General features: G+C 59.7%; 1 protein-coding gene across 2 annotated transcripts in view; it reads right to left on the bottom strand.

The window, feature by feature from the left end:
- Nucleotides 1-25,929, bottom strand: part of GRK5 (G protein-coupled receptor kinase 5) — a 186,836-nt gene that overhangs the window by 93,275 nt on the left and 67,632 nt on the right. The window contains exon 2 of one of the 2 annotated variants that reach the window (XM_045854447.1): nucleotides 2,049-2,144. The exons of the other annotated variant lie outside the window; for it this stretch is intronic. Coding sequence (XP_045710403.1) covers nucleotides 2,049-2,144 — 96 coding nt within the window. The remainder of the gene's footprint in view (nucleotides 1-2,048; nucleotides 2,145-25,929) is intronic. 2 annotated transcript variants of the gene reach the window in all.

Here is a 25,929-nt window from a genome sequence, read left to right as displayed (position 1 = left end):
ACACAGCCTCTGCAGTGTCCTCCGGAACAGAGGAATCCATGTTCCCACGCCAGCACGCGCGAGCCTCGCGCCCTCCCGGGGGAGTGGGCCCTGCCAAGAGGCCCATCCGTGGACCTAGAGGACCCGTGGAGTGGGGTCTGCAGGCAGGGAAAAGTTGAGGTGGACCCTATGCTCCCGGGTCCCCCAAACCGGCAGTGATGAAGGCCGGGCCGGGCCGACTGCAAGGTGAGGGGCACCTGGGCAATGCCCAGAAGCCCCGTGGGGAGCAGAGCGGGAGGAAAGGGTGCTGGCACTGGGGGAGTGGGGGCCTAGGGAACCTCCAGGCTCAGGTCTCTCTAAGCCTAAATTGGCACGAAGGATACAATGCCCCTGGGAGGTAACGGCCAGACTCCAGGGGGCTCCTCTCTCTGAAGGCCACTCACAGTTGTCAGTAGCAAGGCCCTCCCCTCCTCTCCCAGCCCCAGGACACGGCCCGCCTTCCCTCCCACCTGCCGTGTGCCTCCAGCATCAGAGCAAACACGGGCGCCCAAGCCCCAGCGGAGGAAGGGGTGGGGGGCTGTCACGCATTCCAGAAAGAGCTAGGGGGCTGAGGGGGCTGGGCCCCGGGTCCCTCAGGGGGCTCCAGCAAGACCCCTTTCACATGTGGCCTGGTTCGACTGCACCTGGGATCCTATGTTCGGCTGCGGACACGGAGGCTCAGCGAGGCTGTTGTTGGTCAGGCGACCCGCAGAAAGGCTGGGGTTTGAACCCAAGAGTGTCTGGACCCAGAGACCCTGACCCCGTGGCCAGCCCCACTCGAAGCTCCTCGAATGCCACGGGGATCCTGACCTGAGTTTTGAGGGCTGGGAGGTGGGGCTTGAGGGCATTTCCCCGCCGTTGGCACCCCAGCTTCGTCACCTGCTCACACCTGCCTTTGTGGGGGAAGGTGTGGCCTTTCACTTCATAAACACCCATTAAGCAGGCTCCTCCTCCATGCTGGCACGTGGGACTCACAGAGGAAACCACTGTCACCTGCTGTCACAGAGCCACTGAAGAATCTGGGCGGCGGGCCCTGGGGCCAGAACTGAGCAGGCCTGGGACGCCAGGCAGGTCCCTCCCGGCCTGGGAAACCGCTGGAGGCCAGGCCACAGGGAGAAGCTGTTCATCAACAGAACAGCTGACTGGCCGTGCGCAGCCTGAATTCCCGGGCACTCGGGGGGAGCTCACCCAAAGCTTTGGGCAGAAGTCCCAGGAGCAGCCGGGCCTGCAGAGCTCTGGAACCAGGGCCATCCCACAGCCAGCAGGCCTTCATGCAGCAGGGTAGGGGGGCACCCCAGGGCACACAAGGGAGGAGGGCCAGCATCCCCTCCAGTACGGAGGAGCCCGGTCCCACCCACCCCTCGGGAGTCCTCCCCGGTCACTCAGCCTCCTCACCACATGCGTGCCCCGAGTGGGGCTGGGACGCACCTCATCAGGTGTGAGTAGCTATGCCGGCCCTGTGACAGACAAGCCCCCTCTGCTGCTGGAGGTGCCTGGCCACATGGGTGCCGGATCAAGAGGACTGGGCTGTGCCACTGAGCAGGGCGGCCCCTCGATGAGCACTGACATCCCCCACAAGAGGAAAGGGGAGCCCAGATGCTCACCCCACCCTCGGTCCCAAAGCCTGGGCTGCTTCCCCAGGGCAGGACCCATGGGCCCCCAAGGAATGGTGCAAAGCTGCGAGTTGGGGCTCAGGGCTGGGCCTGGCCCCCTCGGCCACCCTCCCACAAGCTGTGTGACTTTGGGCCAGTCACAGAACCCCTCTGGACCTCGGTTTCCCCGTCTCAAAGGTGGAGTAAAACAACAGTACCTGCCTCAAAGGATAATAGAAGTCATTCTACCCAGTACACGCCAAGTAATAAGTGCTAACCACATCGTTCCGTCGGTCGGCAAGGATGCCAGCCCGGAGCCCTACCTGGAGCCACGGTGTTCACTGGCTGGCACACGACTCACAGTTCGGGGCCAACGGGCTCCTCGCTCCCCTTCCAGGCCCTCCCCCCCCGCCAGCTCCCGGCAGGCACGATGCTCACCTAGGCTCCTCCGGAGGTCTTCACACTGGCTGATGTGCGGGAACTTCAGGATTTCCTTCCACTTCTTGCTCTTCCCTTTGCGTTTTCCTCCGCCTCCTGCAGAGATGGGGGGGGGGGAGATGTCGGGTGATGTTGTCCTGTCCCGGTCAGCCTGCCCCCCGCACCCTGACTGGGAGACAGCTGCGGAGGCCGGCGGGGGGGGCGCTCCAGGTCTGGTCAGTGACACCCCAAGCCCCAGGCACACACACGCCTTCCCGCTCTGGTCTCGACCCTGTCCTTTGAGTCCCCTTGCTGCTGCATTTTGTCCTCTTGCTTCTCGTGGAGTCGCCTTCCCCAACGGGAGGCCAGATGTTGGGGACAAGGACTTCAATTTCCACTTGTCTTAGGTAGTCCCTTCCTCTCCGTCCTCACCAGCCCCAGGGTCTCAGAGGACACACTTCCCAAGGCTGGCAGGACTCCCGAAGGGCCCTACCACACCTCATGTCCTCCGCAGTGTGTGCACGTGACGAACATGCACGCACCAGGGACATGTCCACAGTGGGCGTGCACACAAAGAGCACGCACATTATGAACACACAAACAATGAACAGGCATGTAATGAACACACAGTGAAGGTGCACACGTAATGAATGTGTGTGACATGAACACATGGCACCATGGCTAGGCACATGTAATGAACACACGATGAACCCGCCTAATAAAGATTTACATGTAATGAATACATGTGTCATGGAAACACAATAATAGGCACACACAACGAAAAGGCACACGTAACGCGAACATGCACTGAACACGTGGGACCAAGTGAGCTGCACACACGCGGGGCGTTCCCGTCCCCCCCGCCACTCCGAGTCCGGGCGACGGTGGGCGGATGTGAGAGCACTCAGGTGCGCGAGCGGCCAGGGGGCGCTGACTCTGGCCCACGTGGACGAGCCCAGCAGCACTTGGGCCCTGGCCCTGGAGGCGCCTCTGCGTCCTGTGGCCAGCCCTTCAATGACTGAGATGCTATCGCCTGTCCCCACCCTCTGAGTGGCCCTCGGCTCTCATCTGTGAGCAACTCGCCAAAGGTCAAACAGCCCTTTAGGCCCTTCAGAGTCTCAGGGTATTCCCCTCCTTCGTGTGATCAGCACCCCAAGAACCTATGGAGCTTGGGGCCCGTTAAAGAGCTGTAAGATCCTGGGGCAGGACCTTGGCGCCTTGGGCCCACTCCCTGCTCTGGGCGCGTGTGCAGTCTCTAACCTCCCCAGAGCGGGTCTGCGCAGGGCAAGGACCCCTCTCTGCAGCCAGCACACCCAGCGGACCCCAGCGCCTACCCCCTGCCCAGCGTGCATCCCCAGGCTGGCACACGGCCACTCTCGGTGACTGGGGATGCCTCACTCGCCCAAGCTGCCCTGGACAGCTGAGGCCACGTCTCCAGTCAGCAAGGGGGTCAGCTTCTGGGGAAGGGGCCAGGACCTCCATCCTAGGAGCCGGGGAGTAGGAGAGGGAGCTAATGGGGGGAGGACAGGACACTGGTCCATTTCTCTGCAATCTGCTCTTCCGGTCTTCAACGTGGACAAACAACCAGCCCCAGCTCCCTGGTCCCAAGACTCTGCAGAGGGCAAAGGCCTCAGACTCCGAAAGGCAGAAGGAAGGAAGGTGTACTGGGCACGTGCTGTGGCCAGGCCCCTTACACATTCTCTTGTTTAAGCTTCATCAAAATGACTCTTTGGGACGAAATCCCTGGGCCAGTCTCACGGATGAAGAAACGGATGTCCGAGGTTGCCTAGCTCACCGGCTGATGGCCTGTCTGACCCCACACCCGCTCTGCACTCAGCCGGGGCACACACGCACACACACACACACACACACACACCGCAGAGCCCTCCCCGGCCCTGCCTGAGGCCACGCCCCTCACCGGCACCCCCCGGAGTCCTCATTCCAACTCTATGATGCAAAACTAGCACGACTGCCATGTGACAGGTGAGGAAACAGGCATGGGTGGCGGGGGGAGAAAGGAGCAAGTGGCCCAAGCCTCACAATTCAACACAGGCAGAGCCGAGACCCCAGCCCGAGTGGAAGCCAGACCCCCCTCCGGGCGCACTGAAAGCAAGCGGAATTCCCAGGGATCGAAGGGAAAGAGGACCTGGAACGGGACCTCTCGAGCTGGGGCCTGAGCCTGCGAACTCCGAGGAGAGACACACCCAGACCCGGCAGGACTGCGGACTCGCCCTGTCTGACCCGCAGGGAGGTTGTCCGTCCGCCTGTTCCCGAACCAACAGTTGGATCTAAACAGCAGGAGATTCCGCACACGAATCCATTTCCCACCTCACTCCCGTACCCAAGCATCCCACGTGGCGACTCTGGGCTGGACGCAGGCGGCTGCCCCTGCGGACAGGCCGTGTGGCCCAGGTTCGGGAGCCTGCCCAGCTTCCTGAGGAGCAGCGGTCAGGTCGTGTCCCCCCACCCCGCCCCCCAGAAGGCCGCAAAGCCAGTGCTGCCATCTCAGCCGCTCACAGCCGCGAGGTCTGGAAGGGCCGCCAGCATCATCCAGTCGGGGTCCCCTCCCACTCCCCCAACCCCATGCTCGTCGCTCCCAGACCCGGCTGGGATGAATCACCTTCCGTGTGTGTGGTAAGACGCACCCAACACAAAACGGACCCTTCACCATTCTTAGGCAAACTGAACTCTGCACCCATCACGCAACCCCACACCCGCCCCCCCGCCCCCGGCCCCTGGCGACCACCCCTCTCCTTCCTGCCTCTGTGATTTGGGTGCTCTCTCAGGGCCACACGGAAGTAAAATCGCGCAACGTGCGTCCTCCTGTTACTGCGTCAAGTCCTCCAGATTCATCTCGGTCGTGAGCGCGGGTCGGGTTTCATTCCGTTTTTGACACTGAATACTATTCGGCTGTATGTAGAGACCACGTTTGGTTTTATCTATTCACCCGCTGATGGACACCTGGGTGTTTCCACCTTTCGGCTGTCGGGAATGGCGTTGCTACGGCCGCAGCCCTGCTCTCGGTCCTCTGGGACGCGCACTACGAGAGGGATTGCGGTGGGGGGCGGTGGGGGGCCTCTCCTCTGCCCCTCGAGGCTGGGTCATTCTTCTCCAATTCTAGCAATTAAATCTACGTGAGACAGGTGAACAAAATAACCAAGTTTAATTAAACGCGTGCACATGGGGACCCCACACCCATGGGAGGCTCAGAGGCCGACAGGTCGAGTGGGGTGTCACACAACCGCCCAGCGGAGGGTGAGACGAGGCCCCCGGGGCGGCAGAGGCAAGGAGGCTCGCGGCAGGATGGCGAGAAGGGCGGGTCTTCGGTAATTACGAGTTTGCCCTGCCCTATCGATAGGGCATGAAAAGTTATTTCCGGTAATAACTCTTATTTTTTTAAAGATTTATTTATTTATTTATCTCTAGAGAGGGAAGGGAGAGAGAGAGAGAGAGCGAGAGAAACATCAATGTACGGTTGCTGGGGGTCATGGCCTGCAACCCAGGCATGTGCCCTGACTGGGAATCCAACCTGCGACACTTTGGTTCGCAGCCCACGCTCAATCCACTGAGCTACGCCAGCCAGGGCTGTAATAACTCTTATTATGGGCAAAGACTCTCATTTCAATTCTTCAAGGGAAAGGCAGAAGTTTCTTGGGAGGCCATTCTCGACTAATCTTAGCTCAAAATAATCACATACCACAGAGGCACATGCTGGGGTGACTCATTCTGAACCCCAACACTGGATCATAAGGTCATTCTATATTTACCTTGTTGAGGAACCAGTGAAAGACTCTTAACAATAGTCTCCCAGGTTACACCCCAGTAAGCTGCACCCCGACTCTGTGATCTCCAGGACCCGGGAACGCGACATCTTACAAGGCTCCCCGGGGAACTCTCTAGAAGCCAGTCTGCAGAAACCAGGAGTCTGTTTTACATGTGCACTGGTGTGTGCACATGTTTTATGAATTAACTTACCCATTAACTTAAGAAAGTGAACACAGATACATTAATTCGTTCAACCAATATGTGTTGAGCATCTGCTAAACGCTGAACACCGTGCAGGTGCTGGGGACGTAGGGACGGCAAGATGTTTGGGGTGACACCCACTCGGAACCTCCCCCTCTTGGGGCACCCAATCTGGCAGGAAAGACAGACATCAAAGGCTTTATTTCAGTAGTTCTCAACCACCCTCAGAAGGGGGTCCCCCTGAAAGGCCCCAGGGGCCCGGAATGGCCCCCAGGTCCTCTAAAAGCCCCGAGGAAGAAACCCGGCTCCTCCGTAACCAGGACGGGCTGGGGCAAGGTCCGCATCTTAACACACAAAACCTGCCTCGGGGAGGTCACCACGTCCAGACGAGTATTTGGCTCTTAAGCATGCTGGCGGGCTATCAAATGGCGCGTTTCATGCCTGAAGTGTCGATACTGTTTATTATTTCAGTCGGACTAGATTGTTCCCCGGCATCCTGAGACGGCCAGGCCCACCACGCGCCTGCAAACATTCCCTTCCCATCCTGGCCCGGCGGCCCCAGATGCCCCAGGCCCCCCGCCCCACTTGGGAGGGCTGTCAGGCCCCCAGAGGGCTACAGCCACGACCCCCCAGCCACTCAGGGCCCAGCCAGGCCCCAGCAGCGGGGATGGCCTGTTTCCAGGCCTGCCCATCACCCACGGGCCAGCCCATTCTCCTCGGCCGGGATGGGAGCCCTTGACCCTCATCGTCTCCCCGGGCTCCATTCCCCTCCCCGCAGCTGCTCTCACTCAGGGCCTCTGCACTCGCCATCCCCTCCGACAGGAACTTGGCAGAGGGCCCCCGCAAGCTCGCACATGCAGACCGAGGGCCCTGGATGGAGCCAGGCGGAACCAGAGGCAGCACAGGTGAGACCGCAGAAACAGCCACCCTCCCTTCCAGAACAGTTGAGGGCGCGACCTCAGTTAAAGGCACGAGGACACGGGGTGGGCATGGCACAGACTGCAGCGGCCCCAGGATCCCAAGGAGGGCCCCCTCCTGTCCTCTCATGGAATGGTCTGTGGGTTGCCAGGGGCCAGCAGGCTTGGAAAGGTCGGCCTTACGCTAATGCGAGGGAGCAACTTCATTAGAAACCCGAACGGTGCTGCTCGGTGGGTCTTTAGAGCACACAGGCGTGGAGAGGTGGGGGGAGCCACGAAGCTGCTCTCGGCCCGTCGTGATGGAGGCCCGGGAGGTGCCCAAGTCCCCTGGTGACCGTGGGTGCGTGGGAAGGATCGCGCTGTGTTCCAGCCTTGAGGTGCCGATGACTCAGCCGCTCCCCGCGGCCAGAGGCAAGGCAGCGCCTCAATTCTGCGGTGACGTCTGTGCAGCTACAGAATCTGTTCAGTCCCTCTCTGCCCAGGTGAGCTTTCAAGACTCGGTTTCGACAGCGCTGCCAGCCGGGTTGGTTTTCCAGAAAACGACACCGTGCGGAGGCCGTGGGTGTTCTCAGAGGCCCCGGGCACAGTGGCCAAGGCCAGTTTTCCTGACGAGGGAGGGTCCCCCGTGCCTGCCGCCTCCACCCCTGCCCTCCCCACCAGTGACGTTTCTGTGGCAGCCCACCTGGGCGCCGCCGCCTTTCCCACCACCGGAGTGGCGCCCCCCCGAGGAAGCTGATGTGGGAGGTATGTTCAGAATCTCTTTTCATGCAGCCTCAAACAAGGCGAGATACCAATTATAGGGCCTGATTGGGGGCTGCGTCACTGAGTGTGAGTCAAGCCTTTTCAGAAGGGACGCGACTCCAGCCAAGTGCACTTGAGGTGACCTCAGCCTGCAGGAGCCCTTGCCCAGCCCAATGCACTTGGCAGCCCCTGTGAAAGGGAGACAGGCCACTTGGGGAGCAGGAGAAAGCACCACCCCTGTGTCCTCAGCTTTCTCATCGGGGATCCAGGCAGATTGTGCCAGGGCAGGGCAACAGAACCTTTTTTTTTTTCCAAAAGAATTTTCCTTGGAGATCCTGGCAGGTAAAATAGACAATAAGAGAGCCGACTGGCGGGGGGACAGTAGTGGGGGAGGGGGGGTGGAGTTTGTAGACACAGGGCCAGGGGTCTCGTCCTGTTTTTGTGGGTCTCACTTTCTGGAAATACCTAGCACTTGCAGGTTCTCTGCCTCTGGGCACCCTGATCTGGGGAGCTTCCTGGATGCCCCCCCTGAATCAAGGTGACCCCTCCTCAGTGGTCCCCCACCCCTGTCCCTGGCTCCTCAATTACTGTACCGTCCCACAGTGCTCGAGCCCAGAGATCAGGCCCTGGCGGCACCGGCTGGAGAGACGCCCCCACGGCTACCCAGTGACGGAATGTTTAGAGAAAACGGAACACGACGGGTGGCCAAAGGCTCCTCAGGCCCAGGTCTCCGGAGACGCGGACCGAGCCATTGACACTGGGTGGCCCGAGCCCACGACTGCTCAGGGCAGGAAGCATCAGCTAGCCTTGGTGTCTCAGTGTGTCCAGCCCCTTCCTGGCTAGGCATAGGACCCCAGGGGAGGGCAGGAGAGAGAAGCAGACAGGTCTGGGGGGGCACAGAGCCCCTTCTTAGCCAGGAAGTGCTTTCCACATCCTGACAGCACCACTAAGTTGGCCACGGCGGGGGGGCACTGGCCCTCCTGACCACTTCAGAGACCTAGGGATGGGCCCAGAACTCTGGATTAAGCCCCAGGCCCGGTCAGAAGGCTGATGACCTGGTGCTGGCACAGCCAGGCCAGGAGGCAGCCTGTGCAGTCTCAGTAAAGCAAGGGGGCAGGGGAGGAGGGGGAGGCCTGGGGCCTTTCTGGGTCCTGCTAACTGGCCTGGGAGCTGAACTCAGCTGCTAGTCAGGGGCTTCTCTTGTTCCAGGGGATCCCACCATGAGGGGGGGCAAAACCACGGTGGGCACATGGAAACAGCATTGACACACCCCAGGCCTTGAGGCCGGCCCCACCCTGGGGACCAGACCTGGGGAGGCAGAGATTCGAGGTCATCCTGACCCCAGAACATCTCATGGTGTTGTAGCTGTCGGCTTCAAGAGCCTGAAACCTCCAGAATGTTCTTCAGAGGAAGCGCAGCACTGCAGTGGCGTGAGGCACGGGAGGTGGCACGGGGCCTGTGGGGCCTGCGGCCTGTGGGCGGGTCCCAGCACCTCCGGGCCCCACCTCACGGCCACACCACAGTCGGATTTCCAGAGCAGAGAAACCTCAGCCACACCAGAAGGATCCCACACCTCAATTAGGGAAACCCAAACCAACACCAGGCCTGGCGGTTGGTCGCCATGGGGACGAGAAGAAACAGCCCCTCCCCAGCACACGGAGCCTGAGAGAAAGTGGGCCTCTGATGTGGCTTGTGGGGGGTGCGGGGGGAGGCTGGGGGACAGTCCTTCCCAGGAAACCCTCGCTGCCAAGGGCAGCAGTACGGCTGGGCCACCTCGGCCAAAGGCTGCCGCCCTTGAGTGACAGCTTCAGTTTACCAGGGCTCGAACGCCCACGGCCCGGAGGCCTCTGCGCCGCAGTGCGAGGGGGTGTCTCTGCATTCATCCGAGCCCTGCCACTCACCGGTTGTGCGGTTTTGCTTAATCACGCGGTGGTTTGTCCTGCAAAGACGCTGCTACCCAACTCGCACTGCTGTGTTGAGAGTTAGAGCCAAGCGTGCAAGTACCTAGCACAGAGGAGAAGGCCCACAAAATGTAGCCATTATCACCACCACCCCCGCTTACCACCATCCTTGACACTATGACCTCTATTACCATCATCACCGTCACCAGTGTCATCGTCACCATGCATCACAGCCCCCACCGCTACCATCAACATCGCCATCCCCACCACCACCACCACCACCATCATCATCATCATCACCATCCCCACCATCAACATCGCCATCCCCACCACCACCACCACCACCATCATCATCATCATCACCATCCCCACCATCAACATCGCCATCCCCACCACCACCACCACCACCACCATCATCATCATCATCACCATCCCCACCATCAACATCGCCATCCCCACCATCATCATCAACATCACCATCAACATCACCACCATCTTCAACACCATCACCATCATCACCACCACCATCTTCAACATCATCATCATCATCACCAACATGACCACTGCCATCACCACCACCATCACCACCCTGCCTACCATCAAAATCACCACCACCATCCGCCATCGCCACCACCACTGGCATCACGACTTTGCAGACGAGAGAACTGAGGACACAGAGCTGAGGACACAAGGGACAGACGGTGGGTCTCAAGCCCAGCTCCTCTGACTCCAGGTCAGCACTGCTCTCCCCGAATGCGCCCGCACATGCACATGCATTATTTCCCCAACAGCGCGGTGCCAGCACCTGCCCCGCCGTGTGCCAGAGGGAACCACGGGGCAGGCGTGCCAGAGCCTCCGTGATCTGTACCCCATTACAACTCTGACCTCGCCTGCTACCCCACCTTCCCTCGCCCCCCACCGCAGACATCCTGGTCACCTCCCCCCCCCCCAGGACCTTTGCCCCAGCTCAGGAGTGGGCAGCTTTTTCTGTGAAGGGCCAGGTGAAGTCCCTGGGCCACAGAGGATACGTAAACAAATGAAGGTGGCTATATTCAAATAAAACTTTATCACAAAAACAGGCAGCAGGCTGTTGGCCCCAGGGACTTCCCTGCAGGAGTCACCACCTGAGTTTATCTGTCCTCACTGCCTGGAACCCTCTTCTTTCTCGTTGGGAGAAAACCTCCTCAGGGCTAACACCATCAGGTTTTACCACTGTCTCTATGGAGTGACCCTGGCCACCTTTTTCAGTTGAATAAGTCGTGTGTTAAAGTAAATTCATATAACATAAAATCCACCACTTTAAAGTGCACAATTCAGTGGCACTTAGTACATTTGCAGCATGCTACCACCACCTCCGCCTAGTTCTAAACATTTCTGTCCCTCCAAAGTCACACCTGCGGATCACACAGTTCTTAATGTTGCAAGAGGCCTCCGCCCACTGCCCCCCTCCCTGACCCCTCCGCCTTTCTTCTACTTTCGTGTTGAACTTCTGTCGCACCTGTCGCCTTGTCACATTCTCCGCGGCCTGTGGGTGCTGTTTACTGCTCACTGCCTGCCCCCGCCCCCGCTCCCGTCAGAGGGCAGGCTCCCTTCCCCAGGGTGGGGCTCTCTGTTTTGGGGGGCCCAGAACAGCACTTGGCTCATAGCAAATGCTCAATACGTGGCTGATACACAGACGGATAAGTGGATGGAGAGGGAGGACCAGAGGGAGGACCACAGGGGAAATTTTCTTCCAAAGAAAATTTAAAACAAAAAAACCCACATCACACCCCACAGTCTTTGCTGAGACTCTGCGTTTCTTCCTGAAAATGTGCCTTCCCCGGGAAGCGCACGACCTCCCCGGCGCTTCCCCTCGGGTGTCTCCCACCTCGCTGTGGCGGTCATCTGGACCCCGCACCAAGGGCCCCTTCTCCTAGGGCAGTGTGGGGAGAGCTCTCATCAGGCGGGCAGGGCCGGACTGCTGACTCCTCTGTCCACAAGCTGAGTGGCCACCGGCCACCTCCGCAACGTCTCTGAGCCAGAACAACCTGGCTGTGTAGTGAGTGGTCAGATACAGAGGGCACCTGACGTCCTAGCGCCGTGCCAGGAGCCGCGCAGGAACCACGCGGACACGCTCACTCGCAAGCCCTCCCACCCCCCAGCCCGGCTCCCCCGCCCCGCCCCCCCCGTGGCTCCTCCTCACCTCCATTCCCCTGGGTCTCTTCGGGACTTTAGAGAACATTTCCTTCCGAAGAAAGCAGACCCCTGTTCTCCTCTTGCAAACACTAATGACCTTCTTAAAAATGTCCTTTCCAAGGAAAGTCATTTTTCGAATGTATTTTTGGGCTTCGTACGCTTTGCCCACACCGGTTTTCACAGTTGAGAAAGTCTGGCCACAAAAATTAACTTTTCACTGCAGAAGTAATCCCCTCCTCTCAGCGAAGCCCAAATTTGGCCACTTTTGTCTCTGCAATGTTTTCTCTGGGTTAAAAAAGAAGAGAAAGTGGGGAGGGGGCAGGGGGCGGTGAGCCGACCCCTGAGAAAAGCCACTGGCAGTTGTAACTTGGCCCCACAGCACAACTGTGGCTGTTTTGTTGGAGAAATAAACAGGACTATTTGCTCATGAAAAAAAATGCCCCAATTTTTCATAGGATATTCATAAAAATATTTGCATTGCCCTGTGAGTAATAATTACTTCTGCTGTCCCCAGAATTTTTGCATCACCTACTTAAAAGAAGCTGAACAGACTCTTTTGAAACCCTTCCCAGCCGAACCCACCCAGTGACCTGGAATGTTCTGATGGCGACATGACTGCTTGCAGAAAAACGCAGAGGCCCGAGGCGCAGACAGGTCGGGGGGGCCAGGCCCAGGCGCCTCAGCGCCATCATCTTTGCGTCTCATAACACAACAGCGCAGCGGGTTTATTTTGCAGATGAGGAAACGAGTACAGAGAGGCCGAGTGTCTGGCCCAGGGTCACCCAGCCACTGAGTGGCTAAGCTGGGATTTGAACCTATAAATACCCGGTTATTTTGAGGGTGAGGAAGCAGAGAGAAAGAGGAGAGAAACATCAATCATTTGCTTCTCATATGAACCCCGACTGGGGACCAGACCCCCAACTCAGGCATGTGCCCTGACCGGCAATTGACCTTTTGCTCTGTGGGACGATGCCCAGCCAACCGAGCCACCCTGGTCAGGGCAGAGTGCCTGGTTCTTAGCTCTTGGTCCGGGAGCCTGACATGGAGTTGGCTCGAGGCACCGATGAGAACTGCCCCCTGACAAGGTTCCTCCAAGGCCTGAAGCCACGGAAACCCAACCCCAGCACAACACAGAGGCCCCTGCAGGGAGGAGTTTCCGACACGGAGGTGAAGTCTCCTGAGCTGGGGTGCAAGAGGGAGTTCTTGATTCCCACCTACCTTCCCCGAAAGCATGCTCCTCCCCTGGAGTGAAGCATGGCATCACTCCAGCCAAACACTGGGGTGTCACCCTGATCCCACCCTTCCCGGGGTCTCTGTGGTACACAGCCTGCAAGGTGGCCCTGGAGACTCTAGCCTCCTGGCTGTCACGGCCTGTGCAGTCCCCTCCCACGCTGACCCTGTGTACCCACTGGAGTGTGCGGAAATGAGGAGGTACGACTCCCGGGCCAGGTCTCCCACGTCACGGTGCCTGCTGCCCTGCTCTCTCGTGGGCCCCTCGCCCAGAAGGAAGCCCGGTGCCATCTCGTGCAGACACGCAGGCAGCCCCGCGGAGAGGCCCAGTGCGGGAGGGGCCGAGACCTGCTGCCGTCAGCCAGCATTAACTTGTCTGTCCGGGGGTGGGGGGGAGCCACTTCGGACAGGGACCCTTCAGCCCCACTCGGGCCTCAGGTAACGGCAGCGCCAGCCAACACCTTGACGGCAACCTCATGAGACATGGAGCCAGGACCACCCATCTGGGCCACTCCCAAAGTCCTGGCCCACACACACCATGAGATAGCAAATGCTTATTATTGTTCTAAGCTGCTAGGTTTTGAGTAACTTGTTACACAGCAGCAGCTAACTAGTACAGTCTTCCGCCTACAACCATCCATCGGGTCTTGTGGGTTCGCTTTCCAAATGACACACGGACTCTGCCATCTCCCCCTCCGCAGCCACTGTCCTGGCTCGGGCCACCACCATTGCTTGTCACAGGCCCACCGCAGCAGCCTGTGGTCCATCTGGTTCCATGCAGCACGCTGGCCATTGCCGCCCGTATCAAAGCGAACCGCTCCCAGTCTCTCCAACGGCTGCCCACGGCCTTCGGGACAAAACCTCCGCTCTGTTGCCACGACCTACAAGGCCCCGCAGGCTGCAGCCCACCCGCCTCCCTCCCCGACCTCACATCCACCAGCCCTCCCTGGCTCTGAGCCTGCGAATCGGCTGTTTCTTCTGCCTGAAACACTCGTGCCACGGCTCCTCCTCTGGTTTCCAGCTGAGAAGTCGCCTCTGTGGCGAGGCCTTCGCTGATGACCCTGTCTGGTGGCCGTGCCCCGCCACCACACCCTGTTTATTCCCTGTGCAAACGGTGGTGACTCAAGTTATTTCACTCATTAATCTTTTAGCTTCTGTACTATCTATCATCCCACCTCTGTCCACTCCTTAGAAGGTTACTCCTTGAAAGCTGGAATCATGATGGTGCCAGGCACTGGCCCCAAGCGGGTGTGCAATGAAGGGCCGTTGAATGAATGAATGAATCAATCAATCAATGAATCCCCTGTCTTCATGTGACCCCAGGAAAAAAAAAACCCTATCATTTCAGAGCTTAGAATCTCCAGTAAGGAACCCATTAACTAACTTTCTGTATGACTCTGGGAATCCCTTCTCCTCTCTGGGCCTCAGTTGCCCCAGGTGAGAAGCTGGGCTGATGAGTTCTCAGGTCCCAAGGGTCCTTGTGATGGACCCACGTGCAGTTAGGCCATATTCTGGGAGAGCTAAGAGAACCCCGTTTTTTGTGTCCCTGGATGGCACCAGAGGGCCTCGCCTTGGGTTCCACAGAGCTGGCACTCTGTCCTTAATGGACCGCTTGATCTCACATCTCTATGGGAAGAACGATTTTCCTTTGGGCTGTTTACATTCCTGACCCAGTAAAGCCCTTGGGCCACTTCCACCACTGAGCACAGCCCTGCTGCCTGAGCATGAACCACGGCACCTCCCTGCAAGGCCCCAGCGGGCAGCCCACCACCTGCTACCTCACCCTTGACCCTGACTGCGCTTGTTCGGCCCACAGGGATGTGCTGGGCCTAGAGCGCAGACCCCACCCTGGGCGATCACCCACAGGCCACCGAAGACGGTCACTGGAGAGGTGGAGTGTCCAGCTGGGGACTTACAGAAGCAGGGTCCATGCTGGGGCTCCAGCTCCCCCAGGACCTCTCCCCCTTCCGTACCCCGCCCCTCCTAATTCCCATTACACCGCGGAGTAAACAGGAGCAAGGCAGTCGGGCTTACAAAACCTTCCTCTGAGACACTTCCTTAATCATAGAATGGCCAGGGAGGGCCCCGTCTGGCAGATTAGACTTCCACTGCTGGGAATTCAGAATCAAATTTGAGTTCAGATAGGAAAGCTGGCTGCAAGGAAATGAGTGCCTCGGACACGGTTGTGTTGGCTTCCTACTGATGCTGCAACAAATTGCCACCGATGTAATGGCTTAAACTAACATGAATTTGTTATCTTAATGTCCTGGAGGTAAGAAGTCTGGAATCAGACTCACTCACTGCGCTATAATCAAGGTGTGGGCAGGGCCGGTTCCTTCTGGAGCCTCCGGGGTTGAATCGGTGCCCTTTCTAGCTTCCACAGGCTGTGGCATTGCCTGGCTAGTGATGTCTGCCCTCCGTCTTCAGAGCCAGCCGTGACTGGCCGAGTCTTTCTCCAGCTGCCCCACTCTGACCTCCTTGTCTGTAGCCCAGTCTCCCTCCGCCTTCCCCTTACAAGGACCTGGCGGTGCCCCCGGACCCACCTGCATGACCCAGCATCACCTGCCCATCTCCAAATCCTCAACTGAACCATTATCTGAAAAGCCCCTTTACCATGTAGGTAACACATTCTCAAGTTGTAGGGGTTGGGATGTCGGCATTTTGGGGGTACGGGGGGCATTATTCAGCCTACCACAGGTCAAGACCGCGTGTTCCAGGGACAGACTGCCCAGGTTCGAACCCCAGCTGTCACTGACTCGCTGTGTGACACAGGAGCCATGAGCTAAGGCATGGAAAGCACTGAGCAGGGTGAAGGAAGCGCAGTGAGAGGGGCGTGTAATTATCCTCTCTTCCCCATCAGGCTCAGAACTAACAGCTGTCAGAGCTGGGAGGGGCCCTGGTGATCACCCAGGCCTGTCCCTCACTGAACTGTGTCCTCAGCTGGGGGCACAGAGGCGAGTGAGTCACACGGCACTTCCTCACGCAATCCCCAGAACCTAGTCACACGGCCAGTCACAGACCTGCACGGAAAAGGGTCCAGCGGGCCCCGCATGCGGCTCTGCATCCACAGGTGCTGAGGGACGCCGCGGCAGGCGAGTCACACGGAGGGGGTGGGAAGCACTCCCTAGCAGAGGGCCTGCAGGACGCACCTGCAGGGGCGGCTGCCCAGGCCAGAATCTCACACCCGCGTTCCCACCCCACCCACCGGCTCAGGGGCCAGAGTCAGACACTAAGCATCCTTCCTCAAGAAAAGGTCAGCAGGACTGAGCTCGGCTAGGGACGCCGAGACCCGTGTTCAGGGCCAAGAGCAAGTGCTGCAGACCGCAAGTGGGAGCCAGGCCCCTCGCTTCCTTCCCTCTCTTAGTGACCTCGAATTGGACACCGCCCCTCTTTGGGCCTCCGTTGGGCTCAGGAGCCCCTGACCGAGTTTCAGAGCTTTCTGAAGGAGCTGCACACGACTCAAAGCTGGAGCACGTGCTGGCGGGCGGGTCCGAGCACTGCAGCTCATCGGAGCGTGCCGATGAGCCGAGGCTGCGCAGACCCACTCGGAGGTGTCCGTGATTAGCGAGATGGGGGAAACGGTGACTCATCCCTCAAAGATGGCCTGTTCAGCAGGCAAATTCCTCCACAAAAGAGGAGAGGAATCACCATGGGTCCTTGGCAGAAGCGCAACCAGGCTCTGCTGCTTTGGGCCACAGAGGGCTGACTCACGAGGCTTCCCCCCCCCCCCCACAGATCTGGCCAAGGCAGGCACTGCCCCGGTGGTTCAACTTCCCCGGCCATCAATCACACCGTCCTCCGGCTGACACCCAGGAGACCTGGAAGGCCTTCCCAAGACTCAGTAAAGGGCCCTTTCCATAGTCTCAGAGGCGGCGGACAGCAGGCTTTCCAACAGAGAGGTGCCCACAAAGGGGCGGCCCCCAGGGCAAAAGCCAGGCCTGCACTTCCGTCCTTACTGGAAAAGGTGCCTCCTGCCCCAGGGCCCTTGCACATGCCCTTCTGGGTGCCTAATACACATGTCCAGCGTCGTTTTTTAGAAAATGAAGTATTTCAAGCTTAAACAGAACAACAATTTGAAAAAGCATGCAGACTTGCAGGTTTTGTGAAAATATTTCATTCACCCACTTCCTGTTGAAGAGACACGGAGGTCATTATTTCCCGATTTTTACCGTTGCGTGCAAGCTGCTCTGAGCGCTCTGACGCCCCCTGCCCCCCACTCTGCCCGGCAGCGCCTTCAGGTAGCAGTTGATATCCCATCATCCCCGGACCCTCCTCATCAGCCTGGGAGCCAGGTCCCCACGTGTCTCTCCACCCCTGCCCAGCCACTCCTTCAAAGCACATTTCGTAATGTGGCTCTATCGGGTTCCCCTCCAAGAGGACGGGGACCATGCCCCTTTTGCTCACCCATGCCTAGCGGCCAGTGCCTGGGACACTGCCTGGCACACAGCAGACCTCAGTAAGTGTCCATCAGTGAATGAGTGAGCAGAGGTGCCACCCCAGAAGCCGGCGGTCTGCGCTCCCTTCCAGCCAGGACTCAGAGCCTGGCACAGCGGAGCCCCGGGAGCTGAAGGGGCAGAGGCTCGAGGCAGGGAGCACAAGGCGTGGCTGGGACCTTCATCCAGGCTTCCCCAGGCCTCCCCGAACACAGACACCCTGTTCCCCCACAGCAGGGTGGGCGAGCGCACTTCCCACCACCACGCCCAGCTGCAAGAAGCAGCTGCCCTGGGACACTGGAGATCCGGGCCCGGGCTGCCCCTCACCCTTCACATCCTTGAGCGGCTGGAGTGCACCTGCCCCCACCTGCGGGCCACACTGACCTTGAGCTCAGGCCAAGGTGCAGGTCCAGCAATGTGCCTTCACTTGCTGTCAACCACTTAGGGTCCATTTCCAATGCTTCAAGAGAATGCACTGGGTGGAAAACTGGGGGGCCGCCAAGCAACTGATGATAGGAAGACACGTCAGCTGCCGTTCTGACCAGTGCTGTGCATAGGCCGCCCTCTCTCTATTTTCCCCCCAACTCGGCGAGGGAGGCCCTGCTCTGACAGATGAGGACACCGAGGAATGGTGGGCCATTCGTTCCTTGCTTAGGAGGTGCCAGGGCTTAGCCCAGCAGGTGCAGGGACCGGGCCATGGTGCAGACTGGAGACAGAGGGACAGACGGACATGGGCACACACCGTGACGCGGTACACTAAGGTATTCTAAAAAGACAAGCAGCAACAAGCCTCCCTGCTGGTCCATCCTGGCTCGGCCTGCTGCGGACCTTGTCAGAAGTCCAGGCACCCAGTGCAGACCCAGGTTCAAGTCCTGGTTGTCAATGCTTCTTAGCTGTGTGGCTTTGGCAGGCTGCTTCCCTTCCCAGACTCTGCTTTCTTCCCTGTGAAATGGGCTAATGCTTGCTGGATTGGGAGAACCACCGAGGAAACGGGTGGGAAGCCATTGGGCACTATGAGAATCCTGGTAGCTTCCCAAGCCGCCAAGGGCAAAGGGGCTCCAAAACGCCACCCACCTCCTGAAGCTGCCCCTTTAAGGGCCGGGACACTGAAGCCCAGAGATGGAGGTGAGCACTCAGCCCCTCCCACCTTTCTGAACACAGGGGCTGCGGAAGGGCACGCAGCACCCACCCTGGTACCACAGAGGTCACAGGCCATGACCGCCTGGGGGAGGGGTCAGGGCGGGGCACAGCCCTAGCCACCCCGCCTGCCCCGGCTTCCTGTGCTCCCCGCCCTGAGGCTGCCAGCTCCTCATCAGAGAGGAAGCTGTCTTTCGGACACATCTGCTTCCCCGGCGGGCGCAGTGACTTCTTACTTTTATTTACTCTCCTCCAACTCAAAACGGCCTGTACTCGAAGTTCCTGGAGCGGGGCTCGGTCACGGCCTGGCCGACAGCCTCACTGAGAGACAGAGGGGGCATCCTGGGTGTGGCCCCGTGCCCACGCACACCAACCCACACACACGCACACAGGGGCACGTCCGTCGTCCCTCCTGTAATTCTGACACTAGGCCGTGAGGTTTGGCTCACCCTGCCCATTGCGCAGGTGAGGAAACGGAGGCTCGGAGCCCCGCCTCTGGTGACACAGCAAGGGGACAGTCGGGGTGTCCAGCCAGGCCGCTCCGCCTTTCAGAGACAAGCACCGCGGATGCAGCCAGGGCTGTCTGATAGGGACCTGGTGCGGCCACACGGGCCACTGAAAACTGGCTGGTAATCCCGGTAAACAGAGAAGAAGGAAATGCGTGAAATCGATTTTAATAACACATTGAACTCAAGACATCCAAAATATTATCATTGGAACACATCATCAGTATAAAAAATTGTCAATGAGGCGTTTTACTTTTTTTTTTTCATGCTGAGTCTCTGAAACCCAGTGAGTGTTATACGCGATGGTGCATCTCCGTGCAGACTGGCTGCGTCTCAGGGGCCCCACGACCACAGGCGGTGAGTGGCCGCTGGCTCGGACAGCACCCGTCCAGAGCAACAGAAAAGCACAGAAGACCAAGGGCAACTCATCCATTCACTCGTCCACCCGTTCATCCCCTCACCCCTTCATTCAGTGCATCCCTCAGCCTGCCAACCGACACTTCCCGTGAGTCTCCAGCGGCCAGGCGGGGTTCGAGGGGTGGGCGTGCAACTGGAATGAGGCAGAAGCAAACTCCCTTGTGGTGGGGGGGGGGGCGGGGCATGGAGCAGGCCGCCGTGAGAACACCACACCACACCGCACTGGCTCGGCCCCAGACTCCCAGGGCCTGTGGCCACAAGGACACAGAGGGTCACCAGTCAGGCCAGGACACCTGAACCGAGGTCTGGAAAATGTGGACACATCACACCCTCTTCTCCTGGACATCAGAACGGGGACCGCCCCCACCCCCGCTCAAGGAAAACAGGCACAATAGCCTCTTGGTGCGATGTTCATCCCTAGACCCCAAGGGAGTCCTTGGGGTTCCTCCGAACTGGATGAAGCAGCTTCACTGCCCCCCCCCGCCCCCGCTCCCCCTCGGCGGGAACAGGCTGGTGGCAGACAAGGTGGACCTCGGTCAGTGTGACCTGCCACTGCCAGGGCAGGAAGGGGGCAGGGCTGAAGCACCTCTGGTGGCCACCCACAAGGCAGGGCCCAAAGGTCTCCTCTCCCTGCAACTCCCACCAGGCCCGAGCCCCGGGAGCAAGCCCTCTTGGCAAGGAAGGAGAGAAAGGGGGCTGAAGGGGGAGGGAGGGAGGGAGAGCCCAAAGGCCCCTCCCTCCCTAAGCTCTTCCAGAAAATTCCCTGCACACAGAGGCAGCACCTCAGGCGGAGATGTCGGTTCTCGGGCCCCATGCCTAGTTGTGGACGGCATGGGGCAGGCCCTCGCTCGGGCACGTGGCTGGTGAGGGGACAGCATGGCGCACCAGGGACAGTGCTGGGCGCTGGTTAAGACTTAATACCTGGAGCCCTGACTGGTATAGCTCAGTGGATTGAGTGCGGGCTGTGAACCAAAGTGTTGCAGATTCGATTCCCACTCAGGGCACATGCCTGGGTTGCAGGCATGGCCCCCAGCAACCGCACATTGATGTTTCTCTCTCTCTCTCTCTCTCTCTCTCTCTCTCTCTTTCTCCTTCCCTTCCCTCTCTAAAAATAAATAAATAAAATCTTTAAAAAAACAAAACAAAAAAACTCAATACCTGGAGGCAAGGGCCTGTTGGTGAGCTTAGCCGCTCAGTAGCTGGGTGACCTCGAGCCAAACACTCTGAGCCCGTCCGTGTCCACGTCTCCGAGTGGCAATCACGTGCTTCGCCGCTCGGGGCTGTCAGTACCTGGGAAGCTCCCGCATGGCCCTTAGGCCCGTGCGAGGCACGTGCTCGGCCACTCGCACCCTGGCTGCTGGCCCATCGTTGCCGTCACTGAGGGCCCACCGGCAAGCCGCATGCTTTTCCTCCCAGTGTTCACTTCTCTGTCCCCGGCCACATCCCACTCCTTGGGCCCATTGGCCAGGGCTGCCCAAGGCCGCCTCAGTCCAGGTAAGTCGCTTCCTCCGACTCCAGGTAGCATCGCACTGTCCAGCCCCTGGCTCAGAAAGGCAGCTGGAGTCGCGCCTCCAGGGGGGACGCGGGACACTTGCAGCAGCCAGGCACCGCGCGGGCACTGTCGGGTAAGCAAGGACCCTGCGTCTGCCTGTGGGGAGGACGCCCTGAACCCTGCAACCTGGGAAGTGGATCAATCAGAGGAGCCCCACTGAGCCCTGAATGCGGGAGACACTCTAGAAGCTTCCTTTGCCCTCCCCTGCCTTACATTCCACACGGGGTCCATCCCCACGTCTGCAGGTCCCAGAGCAAAACGCAGACCTGTCTCCTCCTTCCATCTCCATGGCTGCCATCCCGCACTTCCCCTCCACCAGCCGGCCTTCCTGCTCTCCCACCTGTGTTCTCACCCGCTCCAAACTGTCTCTGCCAGCAGCCAGAGCTACCCAGACCCCAACTGAACGGAGGAATTCCCTCCCTCAGAGCCTCCAGCGACTTCCCAACCTGCTGAGGGTGAGGTCCAGAGGGCTCGCACACGCCAGGCCCACACTCCACTCCAGACTTCCTGTCCTCCTCCCGCTCCCGCTCCCACGTAGGCGCCCAGCTCACTCCCACCTCCGGGCCTTGGCTCCAGCTGCGCCCCGTCCAGGTGAGCCCCGTGCAGGCTCCTCTCCCACACCTCTGCCTCCAGTCACACGCCTGCCCCCCGAGGCTTCCTGGGCCCCCTCTAAAGTGGCACTGTCACCTGCAGAGTCTGTCCGATCTCGTGGACTCCACTGCATTCCTCATCACCAGGAATCATTACTGTGCACGGAGCTATAGGCTGTTCACTGCTACACGGCATGACCTTCTTCACTTCCTTGCTTACTACCGGCCCATCAGCCCATCCTGAGGGCAGGGACAGTGTCTGCCTGGGCACACGGTCCTCCATAAGTGCACGTGACCATCCTGCTCACTGAGCAGGCCTGGAAGGGTCACAAACCCCACTGAGCCTTGAGCTCTCCTGCTGTGAGATGAGACCACCGGTCACTGGCTCTGAGGGGGGATGGGAGGAGCGGGAGGGGGAACCAAGGAAGGGGGAAGGGGCAGCAGATGCTCTCACCACCGGAACAACCTTTGCCCCGGGGATAGTGTCCACAAGCAGAGTTAGGGCGTTGGTCACCCTGGCGACAGGTGGTTCTTGCAAAGGCCCCTGGCAGAGGCCCCAGGGAACCCCAGACCTCTGAGTGGAGAGAACCTGGCCGGCCCTGCCCTCTCCTCAGGCTCCCGGGCTACCCAGCCCCCACTCACACACCTGGACAGTGCTGCCTTCTGGCCCCCGGAGTATTTACATTTTGATTAAGTCTGGTTTTAAACCACCAGGTAGTCTGGCTTGAGGCCGATGCACCCCAGCCAGTCCAGCTGTAATAACAAAGTGCCCCGTCGGGGGTGGGGGGGTTGGGGCAGGTAACAACCGTGGGACCCAGGGAGGCATTAACCGCATTTCCAGTGCCCCCCCACCCCCTCCTCTGCCTTAAGCCACCTGCTACAGAAGAAGAGCAGTCAGCGCCGGTGAGCAGTGGGTAGAGCACTTCAGTGAGCCCGGATAGTTCAGCCTCGGGAATAACCACGTAGGGCAAGGACCACGCAGCACCCTGGCCAAACCTGGCTGCGAGCAGGGGGACGCGGCCCTTGGGTTGCCCCCTGCTGCCGGGCGGTGTCTCCCCCAGGAAGCAGGAAGTGCGTCTTCCCACCTGGGGACTTGCACCCAGGCCCAGTTCCTCCGGTTGGACGTACCCCGAGGACCCACTAACAACCGACGGCTGGGAGACCGCAGGAGGCCGGGAGGGAGCCCAGGTGGCTGTCTCACCCCCTTCGAGTTTCCTCGACAGCATGACTCTGGAGGCAGCAAAGGACACCCTGAAAGACTGGGGACTCCTGAATTCAAAGTACAGCAGACCCCCGGATCCGCAGTTTCAGTCGCCCTTGGTCAACCATGGCTTGAAAACATTAAACGGAAAATTCCAGAAATAAGCCATTCGTAAGTGTTAACTTGTGCCCTGTTCTCAGCAGCGTGATGCAGTCTCAGCACGCCCCACTTTGTCCCACCTAAGCTGTCAGCCGTCCCTCTGCCCAGCGCGTCCACTCTGTATACCTCCCGGCCGGTCGGCCACGGGGTGGCCTCCTCAGTCATCATGATGCTCGGCTGGCCCAGGATCGCCGTGCTTGTGCTCAAGGCACCCGTCTTTTACTTAGTAATGGCTCCGAGGTGCAAGAACAGTGACCTTGGCAATGCAGAGCGTACGCCAAAGAGAAGCTGCACTTGTCATCATGTGCAGGTAGGAACAGGAGCGAACCTAATACACAGAGGGTTCAGTTGGAGCCACAATGGCAAAGAGATTTCATGAAGCTCGTAAGCCCCAAACAGATGGCAGTGGCTACTGGAGCTGTGGGACTCAAGACAGGGGTCAGGCTCGGGGGTCACGAGTGCTGTGATTGATTAGCAATGTCTGCCACTGGCACAGGCAGAGGGGGAACAGGGCTCTGCATGCTACATGCTTGCTGCCTAGGGCTTAGCTGAAAAGCAAAACCAGCGGTGGGAATCCAGAAAGCCCAGGATTCAACTGGTAAGGACACATGGTCGAGGTAACTCACAAAGGGAGCCGGGGGCCTCGGAGAACCAAAGAGAGAGCTACTGGCAATTTCTAGAGCAAAGGGTCAAATCACTCCCAGAAGGATCAAGTCACTTCCTCAGCAGCTGTCAGATGGGACATGTCCCAGAGCCAGGCCCCATCTGGGCTGTCATTCAACCCAGGAGTCGCTCCCAGCTCCTCCGAGAGACACGGTTCCAGGGTTCTGTGGGAGATGGGAGGGAGCATGACCTCTGGGGCCCGGAAATGAATACCCAGGGTTACCAACGCCGTTTGCTGCCGCACCGGGGAGGTGGTGGCACGGCGGCGGCGGCGGCGGGGTCTCCCTGATGACAGACGTCCCATTTAAAGGCAGGAAAGAAAGGAGGGGCTGGGGCGCAGAGTGCTCCGCCAGAAGGTGTCCGTCAGTCAGGGCTGTGTGGGAGGGAAGAACAGGCCCGCCCCGCGCAGAGCACCGCAGGCACTTTCTGGGGACAAAGTGGGCCCTTCTGCCTCTGCGCCTGCACCCCAGGCAGGGCCCGAGGACAAGGCTCCCAGCACGACCGCCTGAGGCAGCCTTCCCAGGAAAGCCAACCCCGTGGAGGTTTGCTAGCTGGGTTCGCAGCCCACGGAGGAGGGGCCCAGAGGTGAGCAACCCGGATAATTACAGGGTTGGGAGGAGGGCGAGTTCAAGGCCTCCGGCAGCCACAGGCCGAGGGTGCCTTCCAGGGAATGCGGGCTGTTTCCCAGAGGAGCGAAGGAGAGTCTCCTGTTTCCACACAACAAAGGGGTGTGGGGAAATTCACTTGTGTCGCGTCACAGAGGATTAATGGGAGACTGCAGGAGGAAGTTCCGGACTGCACCGCGCTAAATTGGAGGAGGCGGCTCTTGGGGCAGCATCTCAGAGTGTGGGGCGTGGAGGTCTCTGGGGGAGACCCGTCCGGAGGGGCCCCCGCCTGCATCTGCTGAGCTGTGTGACAGGAGGCGCAACCCCCACCCCACGAACCTCAAGGTTGCCGTGGGCATCACGTGTGTGTGTGTGTGTGTGTGTGTGGTGTGTGGAGACAGGGGAATACCATGCAGCAGCGAGAACAGACCAACGGCCACACCGCGCAGCCGCGTGGCTGGCTCCCAAACCAGGAGTGAGTGGAACAGCCAGACTCGGAAGAGCAGACACTGCAGGGTCCCATGAAGCCCGTAACGCACTAGGACCTGCTTCACTAGGACCCCACGGGGTGCCCCAGGAACCCCCCTGAGAAGCCATTAAGGTGGGACAATTTTGTTTAAAAAGCAGGTCCCGTCCAGAGTTCAAGGCTGACCCGCAGAGTCGGAACCAGCCTGGGGCAGACGGTCCTGGAGGGCCTCTGCGGGGCTGGGGCCAGGAGGTGTGCGCTTCCAAAGCTCCCCCCGCCGGACGCTGCGGTTTCCGAACCTTCCCACGAACGGTGCGCCTCGGTAAAAGTCTCACCCCGACCTGGCTGGGCGTCTTTTGTAGGCCCTCAGGTCAGCACGGGACTATCAGGGAGAGTGTTCTGAAACGCAAGTGCGACCTTTACATCTCAAGTGCCGTTGTCCCTGAGAGACAACGCCACTGGAACCCGGGAAGACGTGCCTGCCCTCTGGTCCGGGAGCCCCCGCGGCGGGCTGCCCTCGCCGCCGGAGCTGAGTGCACCGTGAGGACAAGGGGCCGCTTTACAAGGTCTGCCTCGACAGGGGACACGGTGGCCTGCTGGCACGGGCTCTGTCACTGTGTCATCGTGAGAGCGGGGGCCCCCTCAACCCACCCCTTCTCTTCCCCACCCTCACTGATAACGGGAGAGCTTGGCTAGACCTGCAGTTTTCTGACTGCTTCACTAGGACCCCACAGGGTGCCCCAGGGGCCCCCCTGAGGAATCATTAAGGTGGGACAATTTTGTTTAAAAAGCAGGTTTTTAAGACACGTGAACCAATTTGGAAACCACTGAGTTAGGGGAGCCCAGGGCTCCTGAAAGAAGAGCAGACAATCTGTCCCCTGCGACAGGAATGCTAATCTCTAGGATCAGCGTCCCGACCTCTGTCAGAAACCCGCTCCTCATTCACCCATCCATTCACCTTGCTGGTTGATGAGCACCTCCCACTCCAGGCACTGAAGACGGAAAAGCAGACACGGCCTGGCTCCTGCACCCCAGGAGCTCCCAGGGTGGTGGGAGGCGGCCGGGTTGGCCCGTGGAAGGTCAGACCACCAGGAGCGCAGGGAGGGTTGGGGGAGGCCCCGTGGTGGGGAGGACCAGAGTTTGCCAGGAGTGGGCGTGTGGCTGTGGGGAAGCGGTATCCCCGGCCGCAGGAACGGCATGTGCAGAGGTACCGTGATGAGAGAGCAAGGCTGAACCACGGCAG

Source organism: Phyllostomus hastatus, unplaced genomic scaffold (assembly GCF_019186645.2).
Source record: "Phyllostomus hastatus isolate PE091 unplaced genomic scaffold, TTU_PhHast_1.1 phas_scaffold_1066, whole genome shotgun sequence".
Taxonomy (NCBI): Eukaryota; Metazoa; Chordata; class Mammalia; order Chiroptera; family Phyllostomidae; genus Phyllostomus; species Phyllostomus hastatus.
This window is presented reverse-complemented; position numbering and strand designations above follow the sequence as displayed.